Here is a 21,188-nt window from a genome sequence, read left to right as displayed (position 1 = left end):
AACAGCGCAGGTCACGGCGGATCTCCGTCACGATAAGAACGCGCGGCTGACTCTCGGAACTGGAGCAGTTCGGTCGGCGAAGGACTCGGGATTTGATATTTCAAAAGTGAACATGAAGCCAAATCCAGATCAGCTGTCCTTGTCTCGGTTTGTGCCAGTTGCTTTTCTCTCTCTGAATCTTTATATCTATGTAGCTATCAATCTGTTCATTCAAAAAGCTAGCGTTCGACTTCCGAGGGTCCACCGGTAGCTGAACGTCGAATCGTTCCCACCTTGGCGAGGCGGGTGACGGCGCCGATCTCGGAGTAGAGGTCGGAGCTGTCCGGGAACTTCTCCACCACGATGGCACAGGTGTGGTGCAGCAGGGACTGCTTGTGAACCGTGTCCTTCACTTCGGGGACTTTCTCGAGGTAACTCAGCTCGAAGCCTTTGGCCTGGAGGAGCGAGGAAAACACAGAAGCAGACTCAGAGATGAGGAAGTGGGGGGGGGGGGGGGCAGGGGGTGCAGATCCTGACAGGAACAATCAAAAGGCCCAACAAGAGCACCAAATTGCAGCGTATTTCCTCTCTGGCACGAGCACAGAAAGGCTCTCAAAGCGTGCCAAGAAGCTTGTGATTATCAGCGACCGCAATCGACTTCCAGGCGGACGGATTTCCGCGCCGGCCGCCGCGGAGCTCGAGCCAGCACATAGCATGAAAAATGCAAAACACAACCGTCCTTTGTTCCTCTGCCACCTTTAAATGTCAAACTGAAAAAAAAAAACCCCAAAAACTCAATTCCAGATTCTGCTATTTATGGGAAATGCCCGTTTTGATGTAGATGACTCGAACTTTCCCTCGCGTGTTTGTCCCCCGTCCGCTCCTTCGCGGAATCGCTCAGCAGAGACGCCGATGCGTGTTCCTGCACAAATACACAAAGCCCTCAAACATTTATTTTGCCCTTTCCCACACATTGTGCCAGCGTTGTTCTGAACAGTGAACGGGACACCGGCCGCGGCATTGGAAAACGGCAGACGGGCCAATCAAAAATAATCAATAACTAGCTAATAGCTAAGTCCAGAGTCTCTGCGAACGGAATCCATCAGTGCAAGGCAACGGATGTGGCGCCCTCGAAACTGTCCAGACTTTTTCCTTATTCTCGCCCGTTTCCTCTACTTTCTCCTACAAGAGACTCAAAATAATTCTTCAGGAACGGCTGGGCTAAAATTGAAAAGCGCAACTTCCGGGCTCCGCAAATCCGCGACGAAATTGTGTTGACGTCCCAGCACGAGGTAGCGCCCGTTGCGTTGCGGGGGGTTACACAACTTGTTGTGATGTAATCCCATTTTAACAACAAAATTAAAAACTCATGAGCAGGCTGTGTGAAATTTAAAGAGAAAGATGAAAAAAATCACGTCACATTAGTATTTTCAAAGTTTGCCGCACAAAAACGACAATAAACACACCGCAGGTTGAGGTTTACTCACATTGGTGCCGTTGAGGAAGTTGCCGATGGCTAACAGGGTGGTCAAGATGTAGCGCAGGGTTGTGTTCCTCTCCAGTTGGTCCATCCCTTCCTTGAGATCCTGGAGGGGTTCCGCGACTTCCTGCAAACACGAGAGCAGGACTTCAAGTTGGTATTTGTCACTTAAAACATTCATTCTTCAATAAATAATCCTCGGGAGGCTGGAGATGAGATCTGAACCCAGAAATTCATTCGGAAGACCAACACGTAAAATCTAATTTGAAAGACGAGCTCCATCAACAAATCTGCCTCGACAAAAATAATCGCGCTCAGTTGTGAGTGACGCGTCCGCAGACGACTTTCTTTAACCAGCGCGTTCCCACCAATGTGCCCTGGCGGCCGATACTTTACTGCTACTTCATGTATCTTTATTGCTCTCTGCGCTTGCCAATGACATCTACCAAAATTTACGGCCTAAAAGCCGTGACTTTTTTCAGACGCTTTCAACCCTGCGGCTTATGCGGTGATGCAGATAATTTGCGCATTTTTTCTAACGGCCGCAACGGGGGCACTCGAGCGGAAAAGGTAAGAGTGAGACCGGTGGAATATATGTGCAGAGGAAGTGACTTTTACCGGTATTTTTATTTTTTTTTACCGGCCCTGTTAGTGATGCGGTAGTGTTAGCGCTGTGCTAGCGTGTTGCTGCTGCGTCTCAGTGATTTTTTTTTTTTTTAACCAGCCCTGTTAGCACCATGCTAGCGTGTTTCTGCCGTGTTATTGCTGCGTCTCAGTGATTTTTTTTTTTTAACCAGCCCTGTTAGCACCATGCTAGCGTGTTTCTGCCGTGTCTCAGTAATTTTTACCGGTATGTTTTTTTTTTTTTTTTAGCCGGCCCTGTTCGCGCTGTCCTAGCGTGTTGCTGCTGTTTTACTGCTTCGTCGCAGTTAATTTTATCAGTATGTTTTTTTTTTACTGGCCCTATTAGCACTGCGCAAGAGTTAGCACCGTGCTAGCGTGTTTCTGCTGTGTTACTGCCGCGTTTCAATGATGTCGGTATGTTTTTTTTTTGTTTTTTTTCCAAACCGGCTCTGTTAGTGCTGTGTTACAGTGTTGTTGCTATGTTAAGCCAAGCTAAGGTATTAAAACTTTGAAACTCTTTCTGTGTACCGTCTTTGTAAATATCTCGTGTTTCACCGTGGGCACTTGCGCATGTGCGGCTTATGTATGTACCAAATGGTATTTCCTTTACAAATGTAGTGGGTGAGACTTATAATCAGGTGCGCTCTGAAGGCCGGGAAATTATGGTACGAGTAACAAGCAGAACAATTAAAATGGTACAATTAACCTGTGTATCAATCGTGAACGCAGTATACAGTACATTTTTCTTTTTCTTGTGTAAAATATGTTTGGCTCAATAAAGATCGGTTTATTAATGCGGTTGCAGTTTTAATGCTGTTTTAAAAATTGACTCACTTCGGCAACAAACATTTTAAATGAAAGAAACTGGGAATACAATTTTTTTTTTTTTTTTGCCACTGCCAATGTCATCCAAGAACTTGCTCGTTTGAATATTAATCGTTTTAACGCTTCAACAACACTCCTGTACGCAGAATGCCATTATAAAAGTTCATTAAGTAAATTAAAATAAAAAGTTAAAAAAGGAAATTAAAAATAGAATTAAAAAAAATAAAAACAAACAAATAAAATGAAATAAAAATAAAAATAAAATAAAATAACGGCACAGTAGCTCAGCTGGTAAATCATTGGCCTCACAGTTCTGAGGACCTGGGTTCTAATCCCGGCCTCGCCTGTGAGGAGTTTGCATGTTCTTGTTTTCATCTGCCTGCGTGGGAACTCCGGTTTCTTCCCACATCCCAAAAACATGCAAAATTAACTATAAATTGCCCCTAGGTGTGATTGTGAGTGCGGCTGTTTGTCTCGTTGTGCCCTGCGATTGGCTGGCAACCAGTTCAGGGTGTACCGCCTCCTGCCCGTTGACAGGTGGGATAGGCTCCAGCACTCCCCGCGACCCTCGTGAGGATAAGCGGCAACGAAAATGGATGGACGGATAAATTCAATTGAGAATTATAACAAAGTGGAGAACGAAACGCTGCCGACCTTCTCAATAAGCTCATAGTCCATCTTGAAGGCCCACAGCTGCAGGCGGGCTGACAGCTCGCTGATGGAGGAGAGGATGAGGAGAAACTGCTCGGCGCTGCCCAGGGGAATCTCGGGATTAAGCAGCTGAGCCTCTTGGATCCTCTGCTTCTCTTCCTCCGTGGGGATCATGGTCAGGATTTTCTAGGAGATGAGATGACAGAGAGGGGGACGGAAAGTTCCGGGGGGTGGGGATCGTTTATCAAGTCACCATCGCCTCGTTTTCACACAACACGTCTGGAGGTAAACCGTCGAGCGGGAGAGGACACGCGTTGATTTCCAGCCCCGTTTATCATAGATGTTTCCAGATTTCCAGGAAACGTGCGAGATGTGTGAACTTTCAACCTTTTTATCTCGCTTGAAACAAAACAAAAAAAAAAAAACACATTTTTAAAGGCAAAAGGTGAAGATGGAGCGCGATCCTTCGCAGTCTTGCGTAATACTAAAGGGACGCCACATTCATCGTTTGCGCCGATGTCTCTCACATAGTTTTCAAGTCCTGGTTGACATTTTAATCGGCGGTGATTAATAGGATACGTCAACATTGTAAACTGTCAAATCTCCTCGAGATGAATCTTCTGTTTTTGGAGGGCCAATTGCGGATTTACAAATGCATTGGCGGTTACATTGGAGGAAAAAAAATGAAACGGGCCCTTTTATCTCGACGGGATGGCTCCAGACGCTTCAAATTTGGACGCGCGCCGTCCTTACCTCAATGCCTTCTTTGTTCAGCGCGTACTCATCAAAGTTGAGGATGGCCGTCTTGATGGTGCGAGGGGGAGGTAGGACGGTCAGGCCGATGTTGATGGCGTTGCTGCGTTTGGAGTCCAGGACGATGATTTCTTGTCGTTTGCCGTCGACGGCCGCTTTCTAAGGAGACGCAGCACAAGTCAGCCTTGACGCTCAACCAGGGTTCGTTCCATTCGTCTCATTTGTTTTTGGTTTTGTGGACATTTCTTTTCTATTATTTGCCCATGCGAGTGTAATGGTGTGATTTTGCGCGCTATAGTAGGGAAAGGGCGTGGAATCACACTCTTATTTTGAAAGGCAGCACATACTCTGGAATTTATTCTTTTTTTTTTGTTATTTTCAACGCTATTACTGATATAAGGAATTGGGTGTTTAAAAATGTTCATGGTAAGGGGGAAAATGCAGTTGAAGCGTTGATGGAAGATCGGAGAAACACGTGAAGTAGGCTGCGTGTTTTATTTTGAAGGCACGCTTATCGGGCGGCTAGACAAGATCACTTCCTCCACATATTTTCATTGCTTTGTTGTCAAAGGTGAAAAAGAATGAGCTTAAAATGTCGGCGAAGCGGGTGTAGTTACAGAGGCGCAGTGTCGAGTGTATTTTATTAATTTCAAACACAAACTCGTTAGCCGGAGAAGGGGAGACGTCATCGAGGTCTGTGTGGTGACCATGTCTTGAATGTTGCAGAGCTTTGAGGGTCTTTCACGCCATCACGGAGTGGGAACTGAACCCACATCGATGGAAGTCAGGTGAGTGAACCCAATTTGTAATATTGAAAATAATAAACAAATAAAAAAAAAAGTATTATCCTTTGCAATGGATGCAGTTAGCTGCAATCCTGATGAGGAAATGCAGGATGTAAAATTGCACGGACGGGCGTTAACTGCGCGCAGAAAGTGAAAAGTCTTAGCTCCGGAAACTATTTAGATTTATTAGATATTCCATGCGGAGTAGGCCTCGGATGTATTTCACGACACATTTTCACATCATTCATAACATATCATGTTACGTTCTCATGCTTTTTCTGCGAGTAACCACATACAGTATTTCAAATGTAGCAGCGTGTCGTCTCCATGGTGATGTGAAGCTAAAGTTACCAGATGTGGTCCGCAAATATGGAAAATTTTGAAGTGAGAAGATAGTTTAAATAATTTATACTGATGTGCTTTCCTGGTCGTACTAAATACACTTCGAGAGTCGGGCTTAACGCCCTGGTGGTACCTTAGTAACGGGCAGCTCCTTGGATTTGGACTCAAACAGCTGCTCCAGCTTGGATGTGTCCAGTTTGAGTGGCTCGAGTTTGGACCACAGGGACTCCTTGCAGAACTTGTGACTCTTCCACTGCCACTCCATGGGGCGCACCTCGTTCCAGAAGAGCCGGATGGTCTTCTTCTTCTTGAGGAAGAGAGGAACTTCTCCCCGAGTCAGCTGAGGGGACGGAGGGGGCAAGAAGGGCGGAGGCGGGAGCACCATTTTGCCAAGGATGGGAGGGGGCGGGGGTGGCGGTAGAGCAGCATTGCACGGCGGCGGGGGCGGGATTAGATCGCCAGACCCCACCACGCTGTCCAGATCTAAAATATCCACGTCATCCTCGTCCCGCAGGTCGGTGAAATCCATTTCTTTGATGCGCAGCTCTCTGGGCGCGGCCATGAGCTGGTCCCAGATCTGGTCCGATTCCTTCTTCTGGGCCGACGGGACGACGGCGGAGGATTTGTCGCTCAGAGCGCGCTGCGGATCCTTTGACGACTCGGCGTCGACGGGAGACGTCAGACCTTTGACCAAATCGTTAAATCTCTCCGCCACGGCCCGTACGCTGCCTTGCTTGTCGGCGCTGCCCGCCTCCGTTTTCTTCACATTTCCTTCTCTGGCCTGCCTGTGTGCCTCCAAAGTGGAGATCCTGCTGGCCAAAGTCGCCACAGAGGGCTCGGCCGCCTCCGAGTCCTTCTCACATTGACTGCGTCGCGTTTCTTTCTCCTCGTCCCCGCCGGCGTTGTCCTCGTCCGTGTTGGAGGTGTGAGCGTAGAGCATGTCAAGCATGAAGCGCTTGTTGTCGAGGACGTCCTTCTCTCCTGGCTCTTCGATGCACTGACTCCACCGGCCTGTCGGGAGGAAAACATGCGATGAAGACGTGCTCTGGATGACTCTTCATCGGCGCTGAGCAAGGTCTGACGTGCGGGCTACGACTGTGCCGCCTTAAAAGTATTCATTCTTTGTCATGAGCTTTATGTCATTATTTCATTCTGCCATTAGATACTTTCTTAATCAATCTCAATTAACTTCATGATAAGTAATACATTTCATCTTACTAAATAGTTTACTGATTGGGTGCTACCATTACATAATTAGCGTAGTTTCCGGCCTACAAGCCGTGACTTTTTTCGCACGCTTTCAACCCAGCGGTTTATGTGGTGACGCGGCGAATTTGTGCATTTTTTCTGACGGCCGCAAGGGGGCACTGGAGCGGAAAAGGTAAGAATGAGACCGGTGGAATATACGTGCCAAGGAAGTCACTTTTACCGGCTCTGTTAGCGCCCCGCTAGCGTGTTGCTGCTGTGTTACTGACATGTCTCACTGATATTTATTGGTAAGCTTCATTTTATCTGGCCCTGTTACCGTTAGCGCAAGCTTTAGCGCAGTGCTAGCGTTAGCACGAGCGTTAGCGCGGCGCCAGCATTAGCGCTGTGCTAGCGTGTTGATGCTGTGTTACTGGTGTGTCTCAGAGGTATTTATCGGTAAGTTTTATTTTAACTGGCCCTGTTTGCGGCGCTAGTGCTACGTCTTTCCTTGTAAATATCTCATGTTTCAATGTGGGCGTATAAAACCCCTCTTGGGGAGTACCAAATGGAGCGCAGGTGCGCTCTGCAGGCCGTGAACTACGGTCAATGAAAAAAATAAAATGTATATTTAAAGGCTTCTAATTATGATTAAAATCATTCTAAAAATGATTGTAATATTATATAAACGTGGCCATTGATGGCAAACGTTTGCCCACGGCTGCTCCTCTTCAGAATAACAAATGCTGGCCATACTACCTGCTTCAATGTCATTTTTGGCTTTTTCCTCGCGCTCCTCCCTCTCCAGAGTGCTGCTGGTGGAGGAGACGCTGGATGCGGAGCAGTTGTCCTTTTCGTTCACTTCCTCGTTCTGCCTCTCCTTCTCGCTCAGCGCCGTCCGTTCCTCCACGTCCCCGTCTACGGCTCGAACCCTCTCGCAAACCTCCTCCAATTCCACATCTTCCACATCCACTACCGCCGCTTCACTCGCTGCCTCAGCGTCATCGGGTCCTTCCACCCCATCGGCACCTTCCACCACGTCCGCCAGTTCTTCAACTTCACTTGCAGTGTCCCGCTCTCCTTGCTCCTCAAAGTCGCCTCCTTCCAGCCTCTCTTCACTTCCCACTCCCTCCTCCGTACGTCCCCCTGGCTCTAAAACCACATTCTGAACCGGTCGGACGTCAGAAAGCTCCTCCGTGTCTGCCGGCGGCTCTTTTGCAGCCATATTTGGTTGCGAAGGAAGTGAGGGACAAAGTTCTGATCCCGTTCGCTCTGATGCTGGACTTTTTATTCCTGTTGGAGAGACGGGTTTTGACTCGGGGATCTGTTCATTTCCTGCGAGAGATTCAAAATGTGGGGGGGGGGGGGGTAAATCATTTATTTCTAAAAGTACAGAAAATGTTGTTTTGTGCAACGATAGCATATACTCCGAAATGTCTTGTGCATTTTCCACGTATTCCCAAATATAAGTGAATGAAAGTACAACTGTGGTGCCAGTGGTTCCAAACCAACGGTGTCAAACTCATTTTTGTCGCGGGCCACATTGTAGTTCTGGCTTCCCTCAAAGGGCGGTTATGACTGTGAAACCATAAGAATCGTTTCTCACCTCATCATATTGACACGTGAAATTTATGAATCAGAAATCAAGGGTAATAGGTTTTTCAACTATTGTTGATGTTTGGTAACATAAAAACGCTTGCGATACCTAAGCGTTACGAAATATGATATGACAACTTGAAGTTTTGGTACAGATTTGGACAAGAATCAGGGAAGCTGACATACATGATTTGCCTTCGCGGGCCACATAAAATCATGTGGCGGGCCGGATCTGGGCCCTGGGCCTTGAGTTTGACACCTGTTTTCTAAACACTGGTTTGACAAATGACGAAATGCTATCCTGCACTCCAAAATTGATCTCCACTAAGATCTAATAACCTGCACAACATCCCCCCCAAAGAAAAGAAACCTCACTCAAAATTACTATTGCTTTTTAATGTACAGTATTACCTATTTTTATTGTTAAAAAGGAAGCCTCTTCGGGAATTCCATTGTAATCTGACGATAATGACAATTCATAGGGGGGAAAAAATGACAATATATCTTTTAATTTCACTAGATGGGTTTACCAATTGCACTTCCAATGCATCTTTTCCTCCTTTGTAAATCAATACAAGGAATCAAATTGTAAACCACACGGAATGTGAGGTTATGTTTCCCCGGAAACGGAATTTACCTGAGGTCCGCTGAGCACCGGTCGCCTTTTCTTGCTGTGAGGCGACGGGCGAAGCGGTGGAACAGCGGGACGCCGATCGGACGGCGGGGTTGGAGCTCAAACACAGCGTGATCTCCGTGCGGCCTCTCAGGGGCAGCTTGGGCCGCTCTCGCTCAAACTCCTCCGCCGCCATCTTCTCCACGGCCTTGTACCTGCCGCAGCGAGGACCAGGAAGCTCAATTAAATGGATGATATGTCGGCCTTCTGAATTAGCGACAATACATATTCACCTTCTGGAAATGGTATGAGCTGTGTACCAATAAATAAAAAAAAGGATTATTATTTTTTAACCAGTTCTTTTTCTCTGTTTTGCGTGTAGTTAACAAATATAATAACTGAGTGTCCAGGTTTACTTTTCGACTTAAAGGTCAAGTGTCAAGTGCTAGAAACATTCTAAAATTGATATTGGAATGAAAAATACATATAACATTATTCACTTCAATGTCCACACTTAAAAAAAAAAAAAAATAATGAGCGGAGAGCGCGTCATCCATGCGCAAAGTTGCGGAAGTCGCCATATTGGCTGCATCATCTGTCCGTGACATCACACTGGGACATTCGCCAGTGAAAACACGCTTTGCCACCTACTATGGGTGACGAACACGCCCCTTCTGACACGGAAGCTCTTTTCGAAGAAGAGAACGTCTCACAACTATCCTATTGTTTTGAGCCATATTTAGATGATATGCGGATCACGGCCAAACCACCTCCCCGCCCGATCCACCTATGTGGCGGCAATGAACAACGGTGCCCGCGGCCGCGAGTGACGACAGTGGCGCCTGCGAGCGACAACGATGGCGCAGCCAAATTGCCTCCCTGTCTGATCCAAATCCACGGCTTATAAAAACAACACCGCTTGCAAGTGACAGCAACGCCGCGGCCAAACCGCCTCCCTGTCCGATCCACCTCTGCGCGGCGGTGATAAAACACCGCCACTCCGGCCGAAGCCGTGTTGACAAGGCCGGTGGCGATCCACAAGGCCTGCGAAGGCCGTCCTTCAGCGGCTGCTGCACGGAAGCCTTCCGATGCGCACATTGACACATTTAGGACCCCTGACTTCCGGAGTACGTCCCCCTCCGCCAAACGATTGTATTTTTTAGTAGCTGTATACACACACCGACCTGTCATTTGGAACCCACGAAACTCTCGTCCTTTGCACCCGTGCAATCCATTTTTCACGATGAACCGGGTCTTTTGAGTGTGAGAGTTCGAGTGAATCCATCATCCTGAGTGCTCGAACAATGTCCAGCAATAGAACAAGCCGGCAATTTGGCTAACACGAAGGAACAACGAGCTACCTTCCAGCAGGTAAAACTTGTATAAACAGACGAGACCGCTTGAGTGCGCTACTGCCCTGCACGTCACTTCCTGCTTCTTCTCGAAAACAAATCCCTCGAGAGGATTTTCATGGCGGGAGTGACAAAAAACTAAAATCAAAGCTAAAAACAATCATGTTGTGCGGTGAAAAAATGGATGGGTCCATTCCGGCTGCCGTTTTTTTTTTCCCCCATTCATAACATACTAAAAATCATGCATTTCATGACAGTCAATCTTTAAGTACGTTGAGTCATCTACTTTTCATTTAGATTGGTGAGTTTCCAGTCCACTTTCGAGGGGTGTAGTGGCCGACGGCAGAACACTGAGATTCTTTGCTTGCGAAGCACCTGGGCTACATCCATGCCAAAAGCCGATTACACGCTTGCGCAGTAAAGTTTGGCAGGCAGAATTCAGCCTGTGGGGCTCCGCGAAACTTGCTTTCCGTTTGAATTAAATCCAGAGAAGATTTCTATTTTGAAATCAATTCTTACAACTGTAACAATACTGCGAGTTAATGTCCAGTAAACCCCGGTGTGCCATGTAAAAACCAACCTTTCTTCTCTGGCTTGTCTCGCTTCTTCCCTTTTGCCGGCATAGTCTCGGCTGAGACAGATAAAGCAAGAATTATGGTCTGGATTCCCAGTATGACGGGACTGCCGTGTGTTTTGCAAGGTGAGACTGACTTGAAGCGGTCCCTCTCCTCCCTTTCGATCCTCTGCAGACGCTCTTCTCGTTCCATGCGCCTCCTCTCCCGTTCTGCAGCCAGAGACTCCTGATGCTGCTTGTACGAGGAACTCAGCAGGCCTCCCGAAGTGGGTCTGCACCGACAAAATATCAAGATACAAGATTCAAATGACAGAATTGTTGACGAGTTCATATCAAGCACATTATCATCCATGCCCACCTGTCAGTTTTAGACTCTGGGGTGCAGGTTGCCGTACTAGTGAACCGACGGCTGGGCGACGTTGGAGTCTGTTGCGAAGTAACCCTGCAAACAGAAGAGGCCATGAATCCGACGATAAAATTGTGTTTTCAACGTAGACTTAACCTCAACTATTCGCTGGAGTTCGGCAACGAGCCCTGTAATTGACACCCCCTTAAAAGAAGGCTCATAATGAAACTCCTCAATGTACAACAACCAAAAATTAACCATCCATTTTCTACCGCTTCTCCAGGTCGGGTCATGGGGGAAGTAGCTTCAGCAGGGATACCCAGACTTCCCTTTCCCCAGCCACTTCTTCCAGCTCTTCCGGAGGGATCCCGACATAGTCTCTCCGGCCTGTCCTGGGTCATCCCTGGGGTCTCTTCCCGGTGGGACATGCCCGGAACACCTCACCAGGGAGGTGTCCGGGAGGTATCACAACAAAAAAAATTAATCCCTCAATATCCCTATCATATTTATTATATTCACTCTTAAAAGTTAAAATCTCCAAACTGTTCATAAACCAGTCTTGGTGGAACGGCCACAGAATAAGCAGGCCAGTAGATTTTTTCTTCTGCCAATGATCTATGGGGTCCCTCAAGGCTCAGTTCTTGGACCACTCCTGTTCAGCCTGTATATGCTACCCTCGGGTCATATTCTTCAGAACTTTAATTTTGACTACCATAGCTATGTAGATAATACGCCGGTATATTTATGAGTGTCTCCAGATGACTACAGTCCAATTGAGGTGTTATGTCATTGTCTAAAGCAGATAAATAAGTGGATGAGCCAAAATTTTCTTCAACTAAACCGCAAACAAAACTGAGATAAGATAACTGAGATTATTTGGCAATAAAGAAAAGAGGATTGTTGTCAGCAAATACCTGTACACACTATCTATAAAAACCAAAGACAAAGTCCGAAACCTTGGTGTTCTGATAGATTCCGACCTGACCTTCAACAGTCATATCAAATCAATTACTTAACCTGCCTTTTACCATCTGAAGAACATGTCCAGAGTGAAGTCTTGCGTTTGTCAAGGAGACCAGGAGAAGCTTATCCATGCTTTTATCTCAAGTAGACTTGACTACTGTAAGGGTCTTCTGACTGGGAGTCCAGTCAGAAGACCCTGACAGTGCAAAAGAGCATTAAACTGCTGCAACTCATTCATTCTGACCAGACCGAAGAGGTCAGAGTATAAAACTCCAACTCTGAAGTCTTTTCGTCTGACTGGATTCCAGTCAGCTTTAGAGTAGAATTGAAAGTTCTGCTTCTGGTCTATAAATCACTAAATGGTTTCGGTCCTGAATACATGGAAGAAATGCTCATGGAAGATAAACCCAGTAGGGCTCTGAGATCGATGTTCAAACTGTACTTTTGTTTTTTATTTGTACTTGTAAATGTTTTATTTCTGATTATATTCTCATTTAAATGCTTTTAATCATGCAAAGCACATTGAGTTACCGTATGTACGAAATGCGCTACACAAATACATTTTGCGTCACTTTTGCTTTGCTTCTTTCAGACTTGGAGACAGCGCAAACAATACAACGAGCTTTTAATACAACGCAACCTTAGATAGGAGTAAGGCTGAGCATTTGCAAGATTGGCAAAGTAGCAACAAGGCGCCAGTGTAGCAGTCCGGTCGGAGGTTTGGCAAACAACAGCCAATCGTAAAAATAGAAACGTAAAGCGTTGCCTTTCGCTGCACTGACAAGGTTGACTTTCTACTGCAAGGCATCATTCAAGTAGGACTGCTTTTACCTTTCGGCCCAGCAGATCTTTCTAAGAGTGTTAGACGCTTCTGTCACACTGAAGATGGAAGCGAGCATGGAAGAAAGAAATGTCACAAGTTGTAAGTTTCGCACACCAAAGAAGTCGATGACAGCAGCACGAGTACAAGTTACATATTTTTGTCAAATATAAATCAACAGGGAAAATTAGGGAATGTGTGTTTTCTTACAATGTGTTCTAAGCGGGGACCTGTACACGTTTACGCTACTGTACTGTATTTTCTTCTAATGTTATGGCTTTTTGGAGAATTTGGTCAATTTTCTTATATATTGCTATGTGATTATTGTACAGTTTTGCTGTAAAAATGTGACATATTTCCCTATAAAATTACAACTTTGTTTTTGTAGAAATTACTTTTTTTTCCCCCCAAAAGGTTGCAACTTTATTCTTTTCAAAATTACTCCTTTTTTTATTCCTTCATGAACTTTAGCCTCATTCTGTTTGTTTCAATCCTTTTGTCGCCACTTAATTCCTGCAATTCCCAGAGCAATATTATTTCTTTTTAATACTACCATTTATACAGCAAACATTTCTCTCCGTGACCGATTGTGACTCACAGGAAAAAATCCCTTAATTCTTCGAATATAATCATTGACTTGTCTTGCATTAACGGTGGCTTGGATCAAAAAAAAAAAAAAAAAAAATGAAAGACAGATGAGTGATAAAAATCTCAAAATAAATGTTTCCAGCAATTGAGGAATGAAGGTAATGACTTTCCGCCCCCTTGCTTTCCCTCTAACCACATCTTTAGGGGTGTCAGACAAACTGTGGTGGGAAAGGAGGTGTTTTTAGCTACTCTGGTGGAAAATCACAGCATTGAAGGAGCCAGGAAGGAAAAAAAAAAAAGACAGATTTACCATCGATCTATCGAAGCTCCAATTAAAAAGCGATTGTGCGCGTGCAGGCATCGCGGATGGCGATGGTTATGCCTTTCGGGTATTTGGGATGCACGTTGTGCTGAGAGGAACTGGTTAAAATGATATACCGTAATTTCCGGCGACTTTTTCACACGCCTGCGCTATATGCGGTGATGCGGCTAATTTGTGCATTTTTTATAACGGCCGCAAGGTTTTTTTTTTGTCCCATTCGGCCCTGTTACCACGGCGCTAGCGTTAGCGTCACACGAGCGTTAGCATGGGGCTGGCGTTAGCGCGGTGGCGCTAGCGTTAGCATGGGGCTGGCGTTAGCACAGCCGTGCTAGCGTTAAACTCTCTGTGTACAGTCTTTCTTTGTAAATAACTTATGTTGCAATGTGGGTTTTAATTATGTACCAAATGGTATTTCCTTTACAAATGTAATGGGTGAGGCGTATAATCAGGTGAACTCTCTAGGCCGGGAATTACGGTACTTTCTCTGTCTTTTGGGCCTCCAACCCCAAACGTAGCAATCCACTCAACCAAACCGAAAGAATTCCATTTTTCCATTTGACCGATTATGGAGGCTCTTCTAGGCAAATTACAACTAAGCTGAGAAAAGCCCGACCAAAATGATTAAAAACCATACGACGTGCCCAAAATGTTGCATTTAAAATGAAATCCCGAGAAATTACAGTTAGAGCATACGCCAAGATCGCTTTAAAAATACTGCGCTAACGATGGATGATGCCGTCAGAACTGCTGAGTCAGACCGAGACCGAGATCCAGAGCCAGAGGGCAGTGGCTGGCCTGTGAAAAATAATTGAATGCGAGAGACGTCCTTGGTGCTATAACCAGTTTGGAGTGGGGGGGGGGGGGGGGTGCAAAAGGAAGAACAGGGGCCATCCTGTCTAGGACTACGTTAGCCTACGATACCTGTGCTCGTCTTGCCTAGAGGACTCAGTGACTGGATGACTTTCATCATCTGTCTCCTCCTCCTCCTCCTCCTCTCTGTAGTTGGGGATGGTTTGAGGGTTGAAAGGAGGGAAGGGAGGATGTAGGAACGAGAAACGGACCAGAGGCAAAGTGGGAAGACAAGAGAAGCAAACACGACTTTGAAGAGACAACACAAACGGTGACAAACATCAGTTTCTCCATGCACATTTTTCCGTGCGAGTGTATGGAAACACGCAACGATACCATTTATCAGGTGTAGCGAACCCCTTGTGTTTGTGTTCATTGACTAGAAAACATGCAAAGGGCAAATTGGGAATCATAGTGTTTCGATTTAGGCGTTGTTATTAATCTCATTTTGTAGAAAACACTGAACAGGCACATGCGGCAAGCAAGTGGTTACTAGTGGAGATGACAGAGAAAAGAATGTTAGTTAGCGGGTGATCATGTAACATTGAAAGAACATTGATTTTTTTTTTTTTTTTAAATAGTTGTCACCCTTGGAAGACGAGCAAAAGTATTTATTTGGTTGAAAAGCTATTAACATTCACATAAAAGACAGTTTTGTATTTGTAGTTTCTTGCCTATTTGTATGTTAGACAACAGGCTACTTCCTGGTTTAAGGTTGACGGAGCCTAAAAAGAAGGTGGCTGGGGATTTGTATTGTTGTAATGATTCCAGAGTGACTTATATGATAAAATAATAATAATAATTCAGCCTTGATCCAAATTATCACCCAAATGAATTGAAATAGAATAGCTTGTTCTTTCATGCACCATAGCACTTCAAAATGTTGTGTAAACATCGTGGTTTTGTATTCATTTGTGTAAAAGTGCTGCGTTCGATTATTCACGCTTTCCAAGTCCTACTAACTGCTGTGAAAAATGGCGCCTAAAACGTGTGGTGACGGCACGGTAAATGTCTGAAAACGGTATGTAAAATATTTTCATGATGCATTCACGGTAAAGTCTATTCAATGGTAGACAAATTTTTCATCCCTGTGTGGACTGTCACTAACATTTCACTTCTAATCATCACAAATTCTGTTTGATATAGCAAAAGATTAAGCGGCTACACATGAAATGAACACATAGACTGGCACACACATTAGTAGACCGACTGTGTCCTCTAGGTGGCAGTAATGGTTAACGACTTGTATAACAGTCCAAGGAACCAAACGAAAACATAACCTTCTGCCTGAGCATTGATGCCATAAGCAGATGGAAATACAACGTCCCTGGCCGAGGTAAAAATGGAAAGATAGAGGTTGTATTAACAGGTATGCTAAATAATATTCAGGAAACAATCTGTTGGTGATTGGAAGCGAGGAGAAGGCGATTCGTCGCAAACGATGGGAGCGCGAACGTCTGCAGGAGGCTTGCTCGGCGTTATTTCCTCACACGTGAGTCTCGTTGCCCGTTTGCTATTTGGATCCGCGGCTCGCACGGCCCTTCTGGCTTTCATTAACAAAATGGAAAAATGTTGATCTTCAAAGGCCGCTAGAATTTCCTGTCGTGGGCAGGTATCGCATGTCCGGCCAGACCTGGGAGCTAACAGGAGGTTTAATTGGTGTGCTATTTCAAAACCCGGGCCGGGATGTGATGCATTACGTGTGCCAGCGATCGGGTGATAGTTTAAAAAAGGAGGCGCAAGGCCTGAAATACCGAGGCGCAGATTGAAATGGGAACCATTTTTTGTGTTTGTTGACTGGCACGAACGCAAGAGCGGCAACAGGGGAAGGACAGCCTTGGTTTTACACTAAAGAGTCTGAGCAACTTTATCGTAAAGCAAGACTGCAATTTGCTTATTTTTCACCGCTTTTCTGCTATTGAGAGTACATAAAATAGACACATTGTACACACTGGAAAATGATCTCATCAGTCAATTCTAATAGATACTTTTCATCACCGTCATGCCGACCACGTGTTATTTTTGTTTACAACGCCATTTTGGACGGGAAGATCGTGTCTACATTTCATGGCTAGGAAGCGATAAGTGTACACTGTAACGTTTTTGGCTACGGTTATCCTTTGATCTTTTATCTTGAAAGGCCTTTGACAAGTGACGATTGAGGCACTCGCGCTGGAGTGAAGAATAAAGAAAGAAGCCACATGGGAAACTCGAGAGCGAGTATCGTCTTCGTTAAAGACACCGCATACTTTTCGCGACCGACTCACCGAGTCAAGTTACTCAGCCAAGAGCCGAAACGCACGCAAAAAAAAAAAAAAAGAAAACGATCGGCATAGCCCACGAGAAGTGCAGCTAAAGGCTAAGGCTAGCGACAGCCACGAGGTTTGCGTTCCTTGAGAGCAAAATTTCACTGCGGGTGCTGGTAGGCTTTTGACAGACCAAAGGCCTCCGTAAAGATATGTAACATGTGTGGAGGATACCGCGGTAAATTAGCTGAATGCCCAGCAAAAGGTAAACAATGGCTGAAGTATCAGACACCTTTTTCTGTCCGTCCTTAACCAATAATCCACACAATCAAATACCGTGATGAAAAGGCCGTAACACGCTTATAAGCAATCCGATATTCACAAAAAGATCACTAAAAGACGTGAGTTGTATTGTAGTTTTGCCGTCCAGTGGGCGTCGTAAACAAAACTCATGTGACCCAAAGTATCTATTGACTCTACGTTGTGTAGTAGAATCACATTTGAGACAGTTTAAAATGCAGTTTTAGTGCAGCGATGGGCTTGGTTTCATTCTTTCCAATTTTTCCCATCCATCCATTTTCTTTGCCACTTATCCTCACGAGGGTCATGGGGAGTGCTGGAGCCTATCCCAGCTGTCAACGGGCAGGAGGCGGGGCACACCCTGAACTGGTTGCCAGCCAATCGCAGGGCACATAGAGACAAACAGCCGCACTCACCTTGGGGCAATTTTAGAATGTCCAATTAATGTTGCATGTTTTTGGGATGTGGGAGGAAACCCACTCAGGCACGGGGAGAACATGCAAACTCCACACAGGCGGGTCCGGGATTGAACCCGGGGCCTCAGAACTGTGAGACCAACGCTTTACCAGCTGAGCCACTGTGCTGCCCTTTCCAATATATATATATATATATATATATATATAAGTGTATATAAGTGTATATAAGTGTATATTGGACACATCTACATTTTTGATCAACAATCCAATTGCAAAACTGGAGACAAAATGAGCATATCAAATATGAATAGCAGTGGCGACGCTAGACCTAGTTTCAGGGGGCTGAAACCCCCCTAAAAACTTCTCACCCCCCTCATCATTCAGTACATGAGCTGGTACAGCGGTTTTTTTAGTACTTTTGTGTCACTTCCCTTTTCCCGCCGTGATCCTCACCTTTCGCTGATGTCTTCAACACGCTGGCCAGCGAAGGGCAGGTAGCCGGTCCCGTGAGCGTGCGGGCCGCAGGGCGACGCCGGCGCCGACGCGTGACCTCTGCGGTTCTGGAGCGAATGCCTGCGGCTGCGTCGCCGCTCCGGGCCGCGGCGCTCGTTGCTGCCGCCCGCGCTCGACCGCCGCCGCTCCTTCCTGCCGCTCGGAGGCAGCTGCGTTTCGTCGTCGCCGTCCTCGCGGCGGAGGCTCGTCTGGGGAGCGAAGTGGCAGAAACAAGTCACGTTTACTGTCACCATAACAGTCTGATAACAATATTAATAATAAGTTTGCTTCCTGACCTCGTAGATGTTCAACTGCTCCACAAGGTCGAGATCAGAACCCTTCCTGCTTAGGTGCCTCTGGGCCAAGGCCTCGATGCCCTGCTCCTCCAGACAGTCCACCATGTCGTAGTAAGAGTCTTGATCAGGAAGACCGGCCAAAGTCTGAAACACACAAACACGCGTATGCGCTGTATGAAACTGGCGAAAGTGGATGTTAGATGAAGGAAAGTTAAGGGATGAGAAGAAAATGAAAGTGCGGAGAGAATCCGTTGGAAATCGTATTACGTCAACGGTGAGTCATCGATCGAAGCAAATGTGGACTCGAAGAAATACGGCAACCCTCATCATATTTCTACTTCACCAGTTACAAATTCATCTCTTTGCTCATCAACGCTGGGAAAAAAGCGCTTAATTTGAGGTTGCACATGATTAAAATGTTCATTAATTTCACACACTTTTCCTTGAAGACTTGAATTGTGTTAGTTCAACATTTTAATAGTGTATCCAAAGTACATTCACAAGACTTTTTTTTTTTTTAATCAGCTCTCTGACTAGGAAAGTGCTGCAATAATCGGTTGAAGTGAGACATCTGGACAGAGAGACGAGCTTTGCATGCCATGGAAGAGTCGAGTCAAGTTTATTTGTGCAGACAGTAATCAGAAAATATTCTCAGAGGGTTTCACAAGCCCGCAGGAGCTAAATTTAGCCCATGTTGTTAGCTACACAATGCACTATAGACGCTTTGTTTTATTTTGATTTTTTTTCCTAGAATCAAATCTTCTGTTAAAGGGCCACTGTCATGAAATGCATTATTTTTAGTGTGTTATTAATGAAAAAAAAAACAAAACCCCACACAGTTTGGGTGTGTGTGTGGGGGGGGGCGTAATCCGTAAGTCAGGGGTGCTAAATGTGTCGACGTACACATCGAAAGGCTTCCGTGCAGCAGCTGCTGAAGGACGGCCTCCGGGGCCGGCTCGGTCTTGTCGGCCGAGGTGGCTCATCTCCGCCGCGGAAGTGGATCGGACGGGGAGGCGGTTTGGCCGTGATCCGCCTATCATCTAAATATGGCTCAAAACAATAGGGTAATATTGCCCCGGTAAGTTCACTCGATTGCGAAACGTTCTCTTCTTCGAAAAGAGCTTCCGTGTCAGACGGGGCGTGTCCCATACTAGGGTCCCACGGCGTGTTTTCAATGGCGAACGTCCGGGGTGACATCACGGACTGAGGACGCAGCCAATATGGTGACCACTCGGATGACACTTCCGCAACTTTGCGCATGGATGACGCGCTCTCCGCTCATATTTATTTTTTCGTATGGACATTGAAGTGAATAATGTTATTCGTATTTTTCATGACGTTATCTATTTTAGAATGTTTATAGGGATGACACTTGACCTTTAAGCTTCTCAAGTTCTTCCACCTGCAAACTCATCGAAGCAAGTCTCTGTGTACATTCCTTTCCCGCAACTTATACTTCATGTACTGATCAGAATTTGGATTCATAACCTTGTCCATACCGCGATTGATGAATCCAGTCTCTGCGCTACGAGGCCCGCCCACCTTATTGACGAGTGTCATTGCGTACACCAGCAATTCCGTATCCACTCCGTCCTTCTCGTCCAAGATCTCCATGATGTTCCCCCACAGTTTTGTGCCTGAAAGAATAAAATACAAACAACAGACGGTAGAATCAGCCAAAGCGCTTGTCCTCAATAGGGTCAGTAGGGAGCTGGAGCCACCCCCGGCTCCCGGTCGATCGGAACCATTCACGCTTACATTCATACTTATGGACATTTTCAAAACAGATGGAGTCTTTCATTAAGATAATCGTGTTTTGTGAATATGTGGGAGAAAAACCTTTGAAGAAAACCTGCACAAGCGCAAGGGAAGCACCCAAAGTCCACATACGAGGGCCCGAGTGGAGATTTCAGCCCTGAACCTCTCAAATGTGGGGCCGAAATTTTATTTATACTTTCAACATGTGGATCCAAATGAGATTACGGTTTAACTCTACAATTGCGCTGATCCGATTATGGGACGCACGCCTCTGCATTTGGTGACTTCACTGGAGAAAAATGATTGAAACAAGACTGTACTAATTGGTGCTGATCCGCTCGGTTATTACTGTTCTGGTTCACCCGGGTGTCGCTTTACCTTTTTTGGCGTCCACGGCGCCGACGGCCTGAATGAACACGGCGGCGTTGGACTCCGCGTACTCCACGAACACCAGCAGGAGCTTCAGGGCCGTTTTCACCACCAGTCGGAACTGCGCGGTTGGGAGCAAAATCGTTTATAAACGATCAAAAGCGTCAAACATCGTTTAAGTGTTCGCAAACGTGGATCAAGATATGTCCAGGAAAAAAAAAAAAGTGATGTCGTCTTACAGCCCTGTAGCTCAGTGGTTTAGAGCACTGGTTTGGTAAACCAGGGGTTGTGGGTTCGTATCCCACTGGGGCTCCATTCCCTGAGAAGGGTTGCGTCAGGAAGGGCATCCGGCGGAAAAATTGTGCCAAACATATATATGCGTTCATCTGAGATGACACGCTGTGGCGACCCCGAAAGGGACAAGCCGAAAGAAACTTGCTCTTGTCTTACAGGAGTGCTTCCTGTCTTGCGTGACTTGAGAAGAACCTTGTAGGAAATTGTGTTTATCCATTCATCCATTTTCTTTGCCACTTATCCTCACAAGGGACGCGGGTAGTGCTGGAGCCTAACCCAGGCGTCAGCGGGCAGAAGGTGGGGTACACCCCGAAATGGTTGCCAGCCAATCACAGGGCACATAGAGACAAACAGCCGCACTCACAATCAC

At 46.0% G+C, this 21,188-nt stretch overlaps 1 protein-coding gene across 2 annotated transcripts in view; it reads right to left on the bottom strand.

Annotated features, from left to right (window-relative positions):
• The window catches only part of fhod3b (formin homology 2 domain containing 3b), a 101,558-nt gene that overhangs the window by 8,482 nt on the left and 71,888 nt on the right, over positions 1–21,188 (bottom strand). Inside the window, exons 7-20 of one of the 2 annotated variants that reach the window (XM_061819011.1) lie at positions 20,534–20,645; positions 19,940–20,034; positions 18,398–18,541; positions 18,063–18,310; positions 11,118–11,201; positions 10,897–11,031; positions 10,766–10,816; positions 8,858–9,048; positions 7,384–7,959; positions 5,573–6,450; positions 4,313–4,471; positions 3,563–3,745; positions 1,467–1,586; positions 273–434 (exon numbers count right to left, since the gene is read on the bottom strand). In XM_061819011.1, coding sequence (XP_061674995.1) covers positions 273–434; positions 1,467–1,586; positions 3,563–3,745; positions 4,313–4,471; positions 5,573–6,450; positions 7,384–7,959; positions 8,858–9,048; positions 10,766–10,816; positions 10,897–11,031; positions 11,118–11,201; positions 18,063–18,310; positions 18,398–18,541; positions 19,940–20,034; positions 20,534–20,645 — 3,138 coding nt within the window. Of the gene's footprint in view, positions 1–272; positions 435–480; positions 902–1,466; positions 1,587–3,562; positions 3,746–4,312; positions 4,472–5,572; positions 6,451–7,383; positions 7,960–8,857; positions 9,049–10,765; positions 10,817–10,896; positions 11,032–11,117; positions 11,202–18,062; positions 18,311–18,397; positions 18,542–19,939; positions 20,035–20,533; positions 20,646–21,188 lie in introns of those variants that run through there. The other variant, XM_061819012.1, reaches the window with a different exon arrangement.

The sequence above is a fragment of the Syngnathoides biaculeatus genome, chromosome 5, assembly GCF_019802595.1.
Source record: "Syngnathoides biaculeatus isolate LvHL_M chromosome 5, ASM1980259v1, whole genome shotgun sequence".
Taxonomy (NCBI): domain Eukaryota; kingdom Metazoa; phylum Chordata; class Actinopteri; order Syngnathiformes; family Syngnathidae; genus Syngnathoides; species Syngnathoides biaculeatus.
The sequence above is the reverse complement of the archived record's forward strand: the minus strand, read 5'-3'. Positions and strand labels throughout refer to the sequence as shown.